Source organism: Rattus rattus, chromosome 16 (assembly GCF_011064425.1).
Source record: "Rattus rattus isolate New Zealand chromosome 16, Rrattus_CSIRO_v1, whole genome shotgun sequence".
NCBI classification, from domain to species: domain Eukaryota; kingdom Metazoa; phylum Chordata; class Mammalia; order Rodentia; family Muridae; genus Rattus; species Rattus rattus.
In genome coordinates, this window is record NC_046169.1 from 33,279,321 (window position 1) to 33,294,010 (window position 14,690).

General features: G+C 55.1%; 1 protein-coding gene across 1 annotated transcript in view; it reads left to right on the forward strand.

Annotated features, from left to right (window-relative positions):
* Tpcn1 (two pore segment channel 1) overlaps window positions 1-14,669 on the forward strand; it is a 56,674-nt gene extending 42,005 nt beyond the window's left edge. Inside the window, exons 12-27 of the mRNA XM_032886463.1 lie at window positions 65-113; window positions 395-458; window positions 915-959; window positions 3,812-3,868; window positions 3,956-4,009; window positions 4,389-4,461; window positions 5,744-5,851; window positions 6,796-6,867; window positions 7,344-7,433; window positions 8,252-8,367; window positions 8,943-8,989; window positions 9,604-9,672; window positions 9,796-9,880; window positions 10,944-11,083; window positions 11,255-11,335; window positions 12,526-14,669. Of these exons, the coding sequence (XP_032742354.1) occupies window positions 65-113; window positions 395-458; window positions 915-959; window positions 3,812-3,868; window positions 3,956-4,009; window positions 4,389-4,461; window positions 5,744-5,851; window positions 6,796-6,867; window positions 7,344-7,433; window positions 8,252-8,367; window positions 8,943-8,989; window positions 9,604-9,672; window positions 9,796-9,880; window positions 10,944-11,083; window positions 11,255-11,335; window positions 12,526-12,642 (1,267 nt within the window). The 3' untranslated portion in view covers window positions 12,643-14,669. The remainder of the gene's footprint in view (window positions 1-64; window positions 114-394; window positions 459-914; window positions 960-3,811; window positions 3,869-3,955; window positions 4,010-4,388; window positions 4,462-5,743; window positions 5,852-6,795; window positions 6,868-7,343; window positions 7,434-8,251; window positions 8,368-8,942; window positions 8,990-9,603; window positions 9,673-9,795; window positions 9,881-10,943; window positions 11,084-11,254; window positions 11,336-12,525) is intronic.
* The last annotated feature ends 21 nt before the right edge of the window (window positions 14,670-14,690 follow it).

The window sequence follows — 14,690 nt, forward strand, 5'->3', positions numbered from 1 at the left end:
GGTGAGTGTCACGTGGGTGACAGGCCCGCGGCATGTGACCGTCCTTTCACTTTGCTTGTGACAGCCTGAAGGACTTCTATGATATTTATGAAGTTGCTGCTCTGCAGTGGAAGGTGAGTTCTCCTGCATCTTCGCCCAGCAGTGAGAAAGGCAGTTCAGCCTTCAGTGTACCTCAGCCACAACAGGAACCCACACCCCATGAGCCAGCCTTCCCAAGGCTTCTCAGAGACTATGGCCCCCCAGTCCCAGCTGTCCCAATTTACCATCCAGATCTCTAAATGCCACTGCTGTTCCCAGTTTAGCAGCGGGAGCGGGAGGCTAGCCCCTGTGGAGGTCTGGGCTAGGTCTGGTCCCTGGCCCTGACCTCATCTCCCCTGGGTCCTCTGCACTGCAGGCAAAGAAGAACAGACAGCACTGGTTTGACGAGCTTCCCCGGACAGCCTTCCTCATCTTCAAAGGTGAGCGTGTGGGACCAAGCTGGGAAGTAAGCAGTTAGCTCAGGAAGGACCCTTGATGAGTAATTCAAAATCCAAGGGCCAGCCAGGCACCTGTAACCACCGCACTGCAGAGGGTAAGACAGACAGGTGACAAGTTTGAGAGCATTCTGGGCTACATAGCAAACCCCATCTTGAAAACAAACAAGCAAAAAAGTAAAAGAGCGTTAAGCCAGATGCCTGCTGTTCTTCACGGTATAGCCCCCTTTCACTTGAACACCAGGTTTGTTTCATTTTGAGACAGAGTTTCTTTGCATAGCCCTGGCTGTCCTGGAACTCACTCTGTAGACCAGGCTGGCCTCGAACTCAGAGATCCGCCTGTCTCTACCTCCCGAGTGCTGGGTGCTAGGGCAAAGTGTGTGCCCCTGCCGGGCCTACCTTGGACCCTCTGACTTTTACTTTTTCTTTCTCTTCAAACAGGGATTAACATCCTTGTGAATTCCAAGGCCTTCCAGTATTTCATGTGTAAGTGTGAACCATCGCAGCTCAGGGCCCCTGTCCCCTGAGTCCTTTGTTCTTGGAGGTAGAGAGACAAGAGATCAGAAGGGGGCCAAGCACTGGGTTCTGTCCCCAGTACTCTTCAAAAAACAAAAGCAAACAAACAAACAAACAAACAAACAAACAAACAGCAAAACTCAGAGATCGCCACGCTTATTACATGCAGAAGTAATTGGGTGTGGTCACTTTCTGGTCCTCTGCCCCCTCACTTCAGTTCTGTGTCTCTGTTGCAGGCCGAGGTCCTTTGGGAGCATAGTGTGGATAGGGCCCCTCCTGTTTCAGGATGTTTCCTCAGCAGACCTGAGTCTGTCACCTTGCTTAGTTAAGGAAGCAGGCCTGTTTTCGCTGTGCCTGCCTCCCACATACCTAAGTCCTTATCATTTGGTACTTAAGTCCTGAGATGATAGGCCTGACATGGTAACCATAGCAACATGTAATTCTCAACATTTAAGCCAGTTGGAGGGCGGGAACCTAGCTGAGTGTGGTGGCTCGTGAGTGTAGTTCCAGCACTCAGGAGGCTGAGTGACTGTCACAAGTTCAAGGCCAGCTTGGCCCAACTGAAGGAAAAAAAAGATCAGGGGATGGAAATACCACTTGGTGGTAGAGTGTTTAACTGGCACGCAGGAAGTCCCTGGTTGCCCCAGAATCACACAGAGGTAATAACAGAGCAACAGTTCAAGTCCCCAGCACCTCTTATGTGCTTGACAGTCAGAAGAAGGAGCTGGGGCAGCAGCCCCACGTATTCCGAGGAGCTCTGATTCCTTCTGAGAAGAAATGATGTTTAAAGGCCACAGTCTGAGGGGGAGAGGGCTCACTGCTTGGCACTGACCGTGTCCCAGCTTTCTGCAGACACAGCCAGGGTTTTGTTTGTTTATTTATTATTGACTTAGTACTTACTTGTGAAAGCGATCATTTTATTCAGAGGTCTAATTTGAATCGAGGAGGCAGAAACCCATAGAGACACACCTCCTCTGTAGGTTTCCTTCAAGTAGCCTTGGCTGTCCTGGAGTTAACTCTGCAGACCAGGCTGGCCTTGAACTCACAGAGACCTGCCTCCTAAATGCTGGGATTAAAGGTGCGAGTCACCACCACCAAGCTGGTGGTTCAGATTTTCAACCCCAGAGCTTTGTCCTAACTCACTACTCTGACATATCTTGATTCCCAGTCTTAACCCGAGGGTCCCCAGCAGCACAAGCACACGACCTATGTCCCAGGGTCCCAGCAGCAGCCCCACCACAGGACCATGGCAGCTGGAGTGGCACCTAGGGACATATTTACTCAACGTGCCTCAGGTCCCCAGAAAAAGTTCCTGTCTCTATAATGTGGGCACATTGCCAAGTCTTTTCTTGTTCTGAGTCAGTTCTCACTGTGTAGACCTGGCTGGTCTGGAACTCACAGAAATCCTCCTGCCTCTGCTTTCCCAGGTGCGGGGACAAAAGATGTATGCTACTATACCTTATCTCATTGTATTTCAGATCTTTAGGGCTTCCCTTCTCTCATAATTCCGTAGCATACTTCAAATTGTACTTTCAGAACGAGATATATTCAAGTAAGGTATAGAGAATATCCACTACTTCCCAGAGGCTGACTTTTATTATAGCTTATTTTTCTGTTGTTTAAAAGCTTTAAGAGGGCCAGCAAGATGGTTTAGGGGCTAATGGAGCTTGTCGCCAAGTCTGAAGGTCTGAGTTCAGTTCCCTCGGGCCCACACAGTGGAAGGAAGAAACCAACTCCCACAAGTTGTCCTCTGACTACCACAGGTGCCTGGTGACGCATGTCCCACCCTGCTCCTCACAAATAAACAGCAAATAAATAAACAAGCATATATATATATATATATATATATATATATATATATATATTTAAAGCTGTAAGAACTGGACATAGTGGCCAAAGCCTGTAAGTCCAGCACTCCAGGCACCGAGGCAGGAGGATCGTCCGGATTTTGAGAATAGCTTGGGGGTTCATAGCAAACACCAGGCTAGTCAAAGCCATATAACAAAATCCTGTCTCAAAAAAAAAAAAAGTATATACAAAGAACTTAGATATGGGAGGGTGGTTAGGGACCCTTCCTCCTCTGCAGTGTGTCCCCATGGTCAGGGAGTAGAGACCACAGCACAGTAACACGTAGAGGGACCACGTGGCTGTGGGTGGCATGCCCCTAGGTGAATGTGTCCATCTCTTCAACCAACCCCTGATCCCCATCCTGTACCTATGTCCCCTGTGTCTACATCCTGCTCCTGGGACGGATCCAGAAGGGAGAGTGTTATTGGGTAGATGCTCCGTGACCATGTGACGTGGCTGTGTTCATGCAGTCATTTTGAAAAGGAAAAGTTTTCCTTTATTATTTATTTTACGAGTGTTTTTCCTGCCTGTGCATCTGTGTACCATGTGTGTGCTGGGGCACTCAGAGGTCAGAAGAGGGCGTCAGATCCCTGGGACCGGAGTTACGGATGGTTGTGAACCACCATCTGGGTTCTGGGAACTGAACCCAGGCCCTCTATAAGGCCTGCTCTTAGCACCATGGTCATCTTAAAGGCAGACAAGCCCAAGTATATTGGCTCTCTGTGTTGACAAATTGGACTCCTCTGACCCCAGTCACTGTAGGGATGGTAACCATGTTAGCTACTACTGCATTTCCTAAAGGAATCCCCGGTTGATGCTGGTCCATAGTGAGAGCTCTCAGCAGAAGTGGAAACCCTCCAGGGATGGTGTGTAGCCCAGGCCCACTTTCTTCCCACCCCTGGGGTCCTGCTCATAGCCCTGTGAGGTCAGCAGGCCTGTCCCTCTGACCCCCTCTCACGGCTTCTCTATTGCAGACCTGGTGGTGGCCGTCAACGGTGTCTGGATCCTGGTGGAGACATTCATGTTGAAAGGTGAGCTCCGCATGGGGCCCCTCCCTGCTTTACACAGAGCCCCTGGCTGACCGCAACCACCACTTCTGTCACCCCTCTGTCTCCTAGGCGGGAATTTCATCTCAAAGCACGTGCCCTGGAGTTACCTCGTGTTTCTTACCAGTAAGTGTGCTGCATGGCTCTGGCTTAAACCCAGCTGTGAGGGCTCCAACCAGCTACAGCATCTCACGACCCTCCCCTAAAACAGGACCTCAAGGGACCCCCATCTTAGAGGTTTAGTCTGACCCCTTTAGCCTGCTTCGAATCCACTCACTTCTTACTGGCCCCTGGTCACATAAGGCACTCCACCATGTCCCTCAGCTTTATCTCTACTGGCCCAACATGTCCCTCAGTCTTACCTCTAGCTGGCCCCCAACATGTCCCCCAGTCTTACCACTAGCTGGTCCCCAACATGTCCCTTAGCCTGGCCTCTAGCTGGCCGCCTCCTCCAGTGGGCTGGGGAGAACCCAGATCAGCATCTGATGTTTCCCTCTTGTCTTAGTCTATGGAGTTGAGCTGTTCATGAAGGTGGCTGGCTTGGGCCCTGTGGAGTACTTGTCCTCTGGATGGAACCTGTAAGTAGAGCTCACCGTCACCCTGAGGCAGGTGTCCAGGTCGGCCTCTCCTCCCACTCCCAAAGGGCAGGTGGCTCTGGGGACACCCTAGCAAGTTCTGTCTGCCCGTGAGCCAAGGCTTCTCTGGTGCTCTTACCTAAAGCCTCTGGGGCCACCCACACCAGTCCCCACGGTCCCCAGAGTTGGCTCTTCCTAGTCATCAAGTTTTGTCACTTTTACAAGGGCCACAGAAGGTTCCACCTCCTCTTGTCTGGCATTGAAAAAAGCCACAGGGCAGAACCGAGTGTGGCAGAGCCGGTCTGACAGCATAGGCCTGTCATCCCAGCACCCAGGAGGTGCAGGCAGGAAGATCAGGAATCCAAGGTCATTCCCAGCAAGCAGCTGGATATTTGCACATAGCTAGGCTATGCTGGTTGCTTTGTTTTGTTTGAGATGATGGGGTTTCTCGTAACAGCCCTGGATGTTCTGGAACTTGATCTGTAGACCAGGCTGGCCTCAAACTCAACAGGGATGTGTCTGCCTCTGCCTCCCGAGTGTTGGGATTAAAGGCCTGCGCCATCACCGACCAGCTGTAGAGACCTTATTACTTAAAAACAAAACAAAAAACAAAAAAACAAAAACAAATGACAAAGACCACGTGACCTCCTCATGGCTCTGGAGGCCGTGCACCCTTTCCTTGAGTTAAAGTTAACTCAAGTGTGAAGTCAGATCACATTGCGAAGACTTGGGTCATCAAATTACGACCAGCAGAGTGGGAAGAAATCAGGAAATCAGAGTGGGTGGGGCCCCCTGTCGTCTCCACTTAGGGTTGAATAGAGGGCTTATCCCTTGAACCCAGAAGTCAAAGTTCTGCCTGGGCAACACAGAGGCACTATATCATCAAAGCAGGGACAGGGACACATACACGCACGCACGCACGCACGCACGCACACCAAGGATCCTATCCCAGGCACTGGCCTGCACAAGGACAGTGGGGCCTGGGCCTGCCTGGTGTGTCTTGAGTCCTGCCTTCAAATTCTCAGTGTGGCCAGCAGTCTAGAGGCTACTGAGGCCAAGGCTTCGGAGTCAGAATGCCCAAGGATGACTCTCAGACCTGAGCTGAGGCTGGGGGACAGCCAGGTATAGGGCATTGTCCTGAGCACACCAGGCAGGCACAAGTCCCACTGTGCACCGCGGCTGCTCAGGTCTCTATGGACGCCAGCTAAGAGCAGGGGTGCGGGAGGAAATTGTGGAAGGGAAGCCTGGAATGTCACCCACAAACCGGCCTCTTCTCCGGCGCCAGGTTCGATTTCTCAGTCACAGCATTTGCCTTCCTGGGACTGCTCGCGCTGACGCTCAACATGGAGCCCTTCTACTTTATTGTGGTCCTGCGTCCCCTTCAGCTGCTGAGGTGACCTGTAGGGCTTGGGAGTGGGCAACGGGCGTTAAGGGGTGGGGACCCTTGAGCCAACCCATGAGATTTGCCAGCTGGCGGCAGGACCCCCATCTTAGCCCAAGCTGTTCAGGATAGGAGCACACAAAGCTCCCGATGGGCAGAATGGCCCAGCCTGCAGCCCAGGAAGAGCCACACTGCCTGCTTGCCCAGTCTTCAGTCAGGGCATCTTACCTTTGAGGGACTGGAGGGATGTCCCTGGTCGTTCCTCTTTTCCTGTATCGACCTATGTTCTTGGCACTTTGCTCCTGCTGCCTGGCTTTTACAGGTCCCAGTGGGTCCCACTTACCTATATGCCTTCCTCGGGGCTTGGGCTCTTGGGGACTCAGGAGTCAGAGCTGCCTTGACTGCCTACCATGTCCTCACTCTCTGCCATTCCTTCCAGGCCAACTAGAGCAAGTCTGCTGTTGATTGACTGTGCACCCCCTTCCCTGCTTGTCCGATTTTGCACCCCCTTTCCTGAGCTTGTCTGATCGTACACCCCCTTTCCTGAGCTTGTCTGTACACCCCCTTTCCTGAGCTTGTCCGATTGTGTACCCCCTTCCTGAGCTTGTCCGATTGTGTACCCCCCCTTCCTGAGCTTGCCATGTTATCTGAGCTGCTGGCTTCATCTGTCCACTCCAGTGGGGGACTTGCTGCATTTCTTTTTTAATTGCATGACACGATGAGGCTAGCCCATTCTGGCTCCTCAGGGTCTTGGCTTGCCCCTGGTGTCCCAGGTCTGTCCCGTCCAGTGCCACAGTTTATGAGTCCTGAGGGAAGCGAGCTCAGCTTGTACAAGGCTTCTCAGCCTTGTCTTGATGTGGGGAGAGGAGTGCTTACAAGGCTCTGGCCCTGAGGAAGGGGCTGTGTGGCCATGCCCCTGCCTCTGTGGTGCCAGCAACATTGTTCTCGCTGCTCAGGTTATTCAAGCTGAAGAAACGCTACCGCAATGTGTTGGACACCATGTTTGAGCTGCTGCCACGAATGGCCAGGTACTGCCCGCCTCCCAGCCTGCAGGTCCAGGCGGCACGAGACTTGTGTAGGGGTTCGGGGAAGTGGGAACAAGGAGGACTCTTAGGAAGGCTGGATTCAAGAGTTTGGGGGTGGTCTTCAAAGAGACAGAATCTGGACCCTGCAGGTCCCCTTGGCAGCACTGGCCTGGCTGAACTGTCTAGTGGGGAGGGCAGGGAGCTGTCAACTTACCACCTGTGTCTACGTTCACAGGTAAGGGGTCACCTGTGAGCCTACCTTCACAGGTAAGGGGTGCATTTCCGATCAAGGGGCATCTGTCCCTAGCGTCCCCCCACCATGAGCCTCGCGGCCCCTCCCCTGCAGACACTTTTCGATGGTCACTTGGCTAGGGCTAGGGGCATGCCTCCCGCAGTCAGTGCCGGGGGACCAGGACGCGCTGCAGCTGGCCCTGTCCCCTCCCTCCCTCCCTGACTGCCCTGTCCCTCTGCCTCCCCAGCCTCGGCCTCACACTGCTCACCTTCTACTACTCCTTCGCCATCGTGGGCATGGAGTTCTTCAGCGGGCGACTGTCCCCAAACTGCTGCAAGTAAGTGGCTCGGGTGGCTTTGGGCCTGCCCACCATGGGCTTTGCTGCTAGGCTGGGCACACAGAGCCGAGTGACAGCTTGGGAGCCAGCGTCACCCATCTGTAGCAGGGCTCAATCGACACACCCCTCCCCCAAACCAGAGCAACCCCTCACCCCGATATACTGTCCAGGAGACACCAGGACCCGGCAAGGGACTAGAGAGATGACACATGGCAAAAAGGTGGCAGGGCTGAGGGATGAAGAGTGAGGGTGACACCTCCATGGCCCTGCCCCTTCCCCTCCCCTCCAAAAGGAAATGATCATGACCCACCATAGGTGTGTCCAGTTAGGATTGATTACCTACGCAGCCTTGGGCGCAGATAGGGCACCAGTGACCCTCATATGCATCCAGCTGACGGCTGCACCGAGAGCCCATACATGGGTCACCACAGCTCATTCCAGTCCTCCTTCTTGGGTACACTGGGCATAGCCTTGCTAGTGAGCTCCCTGGTGTCGTGGGCACCTAACTCTTACAAATGACAGAGGAGTGTATAAAGCCGGAGTGTGACAAACGGGGTCCCCCGCCAAGTGGAGCTACCAGGTCAAAGCGGGGACACATGCCCAGAGGAGCCTGGGAGGGTAGAGGAGACCCCCATCTCTTACCACCTCCGCCTCCTCCTCTGAAGGCTGCAGACATAACCAGCAATGGTGCCTGGGATGCACTATGGGTGGCTCGGAGAGGCAAGGAGACCCCTAGCCAGACCTGGGTTTGCGTGCTTGTCCCAGTGAAGGCGGCCAGTCATCTTGTAACCCTCCTGCCTCCTTGTCTTCCTCCTTAGCTCCAGCACGGTGGCTGACGCCTACCGATTCATCAATCACACGGTGGGCAATAAGACCAAGGTGGAGGAAGGCTACTACTATCTCAATAACTTTGACAACATCCTCAACAGCTTTGGTGAGCGAGTCCTAGAGGAGGCCTCGGTCTGGCTCAGAGCTGCGTAAGGCCTCCCCCCATACCCAGACACCGGGTGCCCTTCCTGGGGTCCCTTCTACAGCGGTTCTGTGCGGCTGTAGAACAGGCGGATCCAGGCTCACCCAGGCAGCAGATCTCACAGTGACAGAGAGATAAGAGGCTCTAGCTGGAGGGCTGGAGGGTCAGCCTGGCATGCCTCAGTGCCAGCAGAGGGGACTGAGCACACCACTGCCATTTCAGTAGTCACATAGCCTCTGACAGAGGTCCTTTCTGCTCCCTGGGTCCTTGCAAAAGCCTGGTGAGGGGAGGATATCCCCCCACTGGACATGACCTCTCGAGGGAAGGGAGAACCCATCTTGGCTCCCGTCTATACCCAGTGAAGTCTGCTGCTCTCTCCTTGCTACTAGTCTTAGCCAGAGCTAGCCCACCATGGGCTGTTTTGTCAAAGGGCATGCCTTTTGGGGAAGAGGTTGGGTAGCAGGCCTCCCTTACAAGCAGTTACCCAGGGAAGAGGACCTTTGACATTGGTCTGAGGCGCACCCCCACTTCCTCTGCAGTGACCTTGTTTGAGCTCACCGTTGTCAACAACTGGTACATCATCATGGTAAGTTCTGGGACACCCCCCCCCGCCACACGCCTTTGTTCTCTCTCAGGGCTGGAGAGCCATTTCTCTTCCTGTCCCCACAGTGCATGGGGTCTTTATCATGCTCTAGTGGAAGGCCCTGGTGTGGGTGGTGCCCCCCTTTGGCTCTGTGCTGCTGGCTGTGTCCCCACCCTGTGCACCCTGACAGCCTCTGGGTATCTGACGGTCAGCAGTGCTCCACGCCAGGTCCTGCGAAGACGTGAACCCGTAGTGTCAGCTGCTTGGGAGGGTGAAGCAGGAGAATCCCTTCAGTCCACAGACTCTGTCTCTAAAATAAAGCAAAGAGTATGGGGGTGGGGGCTTTCTCCCCTTCCCACCCCATTTCATAAATTCTCTCCTGCTGAAGATTATCTGTGCTGACCTGCGTTCCAGTCAGCCATGCTGGAAAGGGCTGGGGTCTGAGGCTACAGAAAGGAACGCTCAGATCCGAGGAGCGAGAGGCCCTCACCTCAGGGCTCCCCAGTCACGGGGAGGGCCAGGAAAGAGCTGAGTGTCACTTGTCTTTGGGCCTGGGCTGATGGACTCAGGAGACGGTGGCCCGTGCTGCCCACAAACTCACTCACTGCCCCCTCCAGGAAGGCGTCACCTCGCAGACCTCCCACTGGAGCCGCCTGTACTTCATGACCTTTTACATCGTGACCATGGTAGGCCCCGCCACAGTCATCCTCCTCCCCCCCTCCCCCTCCCACCCCATCCCTGTCCCCAGGCTGCAGTGCCCAAGAGGAAGGGCCTTGCCTAACGGCGCCACACTGCCTCTCTCCGACCAGGTGGTGATGACCATTATCGTGGCCTTCATCCTGGAGGCCTTCGTCTTCCGCATGAACTACAGCCGCAAGAGCCAGGAATCGGAAGGTCTGTACGGCTCACGCCCCGAGCACTGGCTGTCCCACTGGCCATCCCAGGCCTGCTTGTCTCACTGCAGCACCTCCACTTTTGCGTTTGCCTTGCCTGTCCAGGTCTCATGTAGATCCGTTGTTAGAAATCTAATAGAAAAACGCCCCCAGTTTCTAAACGTATAACAGGTAGCCGCCATCCCTTCACCTTGAGTGGGAAAGGCTGTGGAAGGAGCCCTCTCAACCCCATACAGACTCTGACCGGCACATACTGCTAATAGACAGGACAGAAGGACAGCTAGTCCTGTCAGCCAGTGCCACCTTTCCCTATAACACACCCCAGCTCCCGACTCCCAGTGTGAGCCTTCAGTGCAGCCACGTTTCTCTGCCATGCACTCAGACCGCCACAGATCCCTGTTCCGGGTGTGAGCTGTTCCCTTCTGCAGCCCGGTGGCCTGGCTGCGCACTCTGCTTCCCGCGTGTGCGGCCATCTTCACTCTTACCTGAGTGGCAGCTCAGTGTTTCCGGGCACAACATGTACCAAGCCCCAGATTGCAGCCCCGAGCTGAAGAAAGGAAAGAGAACGAATGGCAGAGCAGACCCTCCCGTTCCCACCCGTTCTTAAATCAGTGTGGTAGCAAGCTGGTCGATGTTTATATATGCACACAAACGCGTGTGAGTAGAGTCAGTCCTGCTATCTCAGCGATCCTCAAATCTCTGCGTCCTCAATGCCGCCTGACGCTTTTCTGTTTACTTGGAGACTTTCTCTTCAAGCCCTCCCTGTGGAAGAGGTGCTCGTGTAGCCCACGCTGGCCTCAGACTTGCTAGGCTGGCCTTGAGGTGGTCCATGCACTCTCCATACCCAGATGCTGAATTAGCACATCTTGCTCTCCCTGATGCCCTGTGTCCCTGTAGGCTGTTGGCTAGACATACTGCCTTCCTGACGCACTCAGCCTGCTAGTGAGGGGAGGGGGAGGAGGGACCACCAGTGGCTGCCGCAGGGAGTGAGTACTGCTTGGAAGGAAGATGAGACTCCACAGTGGGGGGAGGTGGTTATGGGACTCTGCTTTCCCCACCCTCAGTGGACAGTGGCATCGTCATCGAGAAGGAGATGTCCAAGGAGGAGCTTCTGGCCATCCTGGAGCTCCATCGAGAGGCGCGAGGCACCTCCTCTGACGTCACCCGGCTGCTCGACACCCTCTCTCAGATGGAGAAATACCAGGTAAGGGGCCACAGGCTCTGCATCTGCAAAGGGGGGCGGGGCCTGCCACCTCAAGCAGGTGGCACCCTTGCAGAAACCTCAGTGGGGTAGGAGCAGCCTCCGTGGCCCAGCCCTAGGCGAGCCCACGCCACCTGCAGCCATGCACACCTCACGGCCTCGGTTCCTCCTTAGCAAAACTCCATGGTGTTTCTGGGACGGCGATCGAGAACCAAAAGTGACCTGAGCCTGAAGATGTACCAGGAGGAGATCCAGGTACGGGCCAACACCCTGGGAGACGCCCTTCTGGTGGGGGCCTAGGAAGGTTCCTTGTGCTCCGTGGGACCCAGGACCAAGTCCCTCGGCGCCTCAGTGCTGATCTTCTGATACTTTGCAGCATTCCCGGGTGGCGGCTCTCCCACCCTGCCCACTGCATGGCCATACCACCCCTTGGAGGGTGCCCAGTGCCCCATGGGGATCTTTCTAGAGATCTGAGTGACAGGACGGAAGAGACCAGGGTCCCTGCAAGACCTGCTGCCCAGACAAGGAGGCTGTTTCCCTCCTGCCCCTGTTACCAGATGGGAATAAGCTCAGGGCGATGGCATTTTGACTTGGGGCCTTTTGATGTGAAGAAGGATAAAGTCAATTTCTCCCTTCCTTCCTTTCCCTCCACCACCTCCCAGTCTTCCCATACCAGCAGCTGTTAAAAGTACAAAAACCATGTGGGTTGGCACCAGCAGAACCCCACGGCGTGAGCCCCGCCCAGGCTCTCCTTCCTCTGGGGTCTCAGAAGCTCCATCATCATAAGACATTATGGTCGGCTCCCTGACATATGTGAAGGCCACTGAGCCTTGGTGTCACTGACAGACGCGACCCCAAGGGACAGAACAGTACCTTGAAGAGCAGTGGGGACAACTGCCCAGGACCACCCAAGGCACCTAGAGGCTGGGCCACCTGCATCTTCTCCTAGCCTGCCCAGCCTCTCTGGTGTCAGTTTCCCCTCTGCTAATAAGGGCACAGCCACAGGCTGTCTCTGGAGAATGCTTTAAGGTCTCAAAGTCTGTAGTTTGGGTACTGGTTTCTTTATAAATATGGGGGAGCTGTTTAATGCTTGCCCGACCTACCGAAGTACCCCAGACCCTGGCTTTCCGGGGAGGCCAGGAGGTAAGTGGCTCTGGGTTTCTGAAAGGCATCCCTGAGGCCCATTGGAAGGCAGCAGCAGTGTCTGAGCCTGTGTGGGCCTGGCTCAGGCCGCTAGTTTTGTGGCCTTTTCTCTACTTGGGGCCATTGTTTGTATGTCCAGGGCTGTGGTCATCTCAGTGGGCAGGCCTGGCTCTGCCTCTGCTGTCTCCCCCCTAGCAGAGGTCCTTCCGCTGTCCCTCTGGGACTGTGTGTCCCTCACATCAGCTGGGGGAGTGGGAGACTGGCAGGCGAGCCACCCTGAGCAGCACCCACCTCTTCTCTAGGAGTGGTACGAGGAGCATGCCCGGGAACAGGAACAGCAGCAGCTCAGGGGCAGCGCGCCAAGCCCCGCAGCCCAGCAGACCCCCGGCAGTCGCCAGCGCTCCCAGACCGTCACCTAGCCGGGCTCCGTCAAGCCAGCCTCTTCTATGCAATAACACCATAGTATTATGTACTACGATGTATGGAAACCATGGGTGTATGTAGACACACTCATATATATGCACATATTTACACAGAGACAGAAAAGGACTAGCCAGGGTCCGTCCGAAACCACCTCGCTCTGTCTTCCTGAGCTCCAGAAATTGGTTTAGGCTGGAGGCTCAGACCTGGCTGAGCTCTTCCTACCATGGAAAATTCTGGAAGCCCTCCTGCTCAAGAAGGCTGCTTAAATAGGCTGTCTCATCTTAGCAATGCCAGCATTCCCTGGGGGACCTTGCTGTAGCCTCGGGCTTCGTCCCTGCATTGTTGTCTACTTGTCCTCCAGCCATCACAGGTGTCTGTGTCTGGTATTAGGGACAAAACCACTAGGAAGAAACCCCACATCCCGCTGAATGGCGTCTGTAGATGACAAAGTGCTAGAAGGTCCCGTTGAGGGAATCAGTGCCTGGGACCCAGTGAGAAACCGGACAGAGGCCAGAGATGGCTCAGAGAGAGCAGAGTGTACTCGCTCAGGCTTCTAGTCCCTTCTTGTTGCTGAAACCCTTCCACAGCCTCGTGGGGAAGCTCACCCAGCAGGAGAAAGCCAACTGAAGACCCTGGGAGTTTGACTCATTCAGGAAGAGTTCATTTGAACTGGTGCTGAAGGCAGGTCCCTCACCCCCACACCTCCACTCTTGCAGTAGACACTGTGTTTGGGGGAGGGAGCCACACACAGCACAGGGACACTAACTGCCCATCATAGCAGTCCCCGGCCGGCCACCACGCCACGGCTAGCTGCTTTTCAAGGACTGTGAGGCACAGTGAGTCCTGGCGTCCTCCAAGGTTCTCATAAGCTAGGTGGGTAGGGGAGGAGGGTGAGGTGAGCACTCAGCTGCCTTGTACCGTGCCTTGTGGGGGTTCTTTTGATGCCACGGTTGGGTAGTGAAGTGGCAGAGGCAGGCGTAGCAGGGGTGGGGCCCTGGTCACTTCATCCTGCTGTGTTGTCCACAAGGGGTGGGAAGGAGGCAGGGCTGTCTGAAGTTGCCGGGCAGCCCTGTGAACCTGCCCTTCCGAACCTACTGCTGCCTGGGAATTGGAGTGGGCAGGCAGGCACAGGTCCTCTCCCGTTCTCCCAGCTGCTGAACCAGGGGCCAAGCCAGAAAGTGGGTGTTTTTACTCTAAAGCACAGTCTGCCCCACTCCGCACCCCCAGGAAAACCACTGGTTTCCACAGAGAGTCAGGAGACTGGCAAAGTCCCTTCCACCTCAAAGAGCTCTTGGCCTCTACCTAAACTCAACCTAGACTCTAGGCCACAGCCCTGAGAAGCAACTTCATGTAGCTGGCTGCCTTAGCTTGTGTATGAGTGGCATTTTGGAAGCAGAAAGCGGGGAGGCCTATGAAGAGGGCCTAGGGCCTCTGATTAACCCGCCTGGTTCTGGGCTACCCCAGGTACCCTTGGTCTAGGGGAGCAGGCTCAGGCAGAGGGACTGGTCTTGGGCCCTGATAGAGGTACTAAAACCCCAGGTTCAGCACATACCAGCCAGGTGCCTGAGGGGGTTAGGGCTGTCAGGCCAAACTGAGCTCATCCTGTAGTCTGAGAAAACCTGTCCCCACAGAAGTCACCTTGAGCACACACCAAGCTGACCCTCAGAATTGCTAGCCCAGCAGGGAACAGACTGGGTCACCCAGGGATGTAAGCCCAGGCCCCTGGGATCCCGTCTAAGCCAGCTTCCCCTTCCCTCAGTTCAGCTGAGTGGGAACTGGTACCTCCCTGTCATAGCCTAGCAGGGGCAGCTATGGAACCAGACTGGGGATAGGCATTCTTGTGGGAACTGTGCCCGACCCCTCCCCCTTGCTTCTCCTCCCCCACCCCAGCCTTACACCGTGCAGACAATCATTTTGTATGTGTTAAGAGCCACGATGGAAGGTTTTATACAGTGATTTGTTACCTAGGAACCCACTGTGCCCTGATTTCTGTCGTGCCAATAAAGAGCCCCTGCTTTATAGACTTGGCTGCAGCCTTTGACTT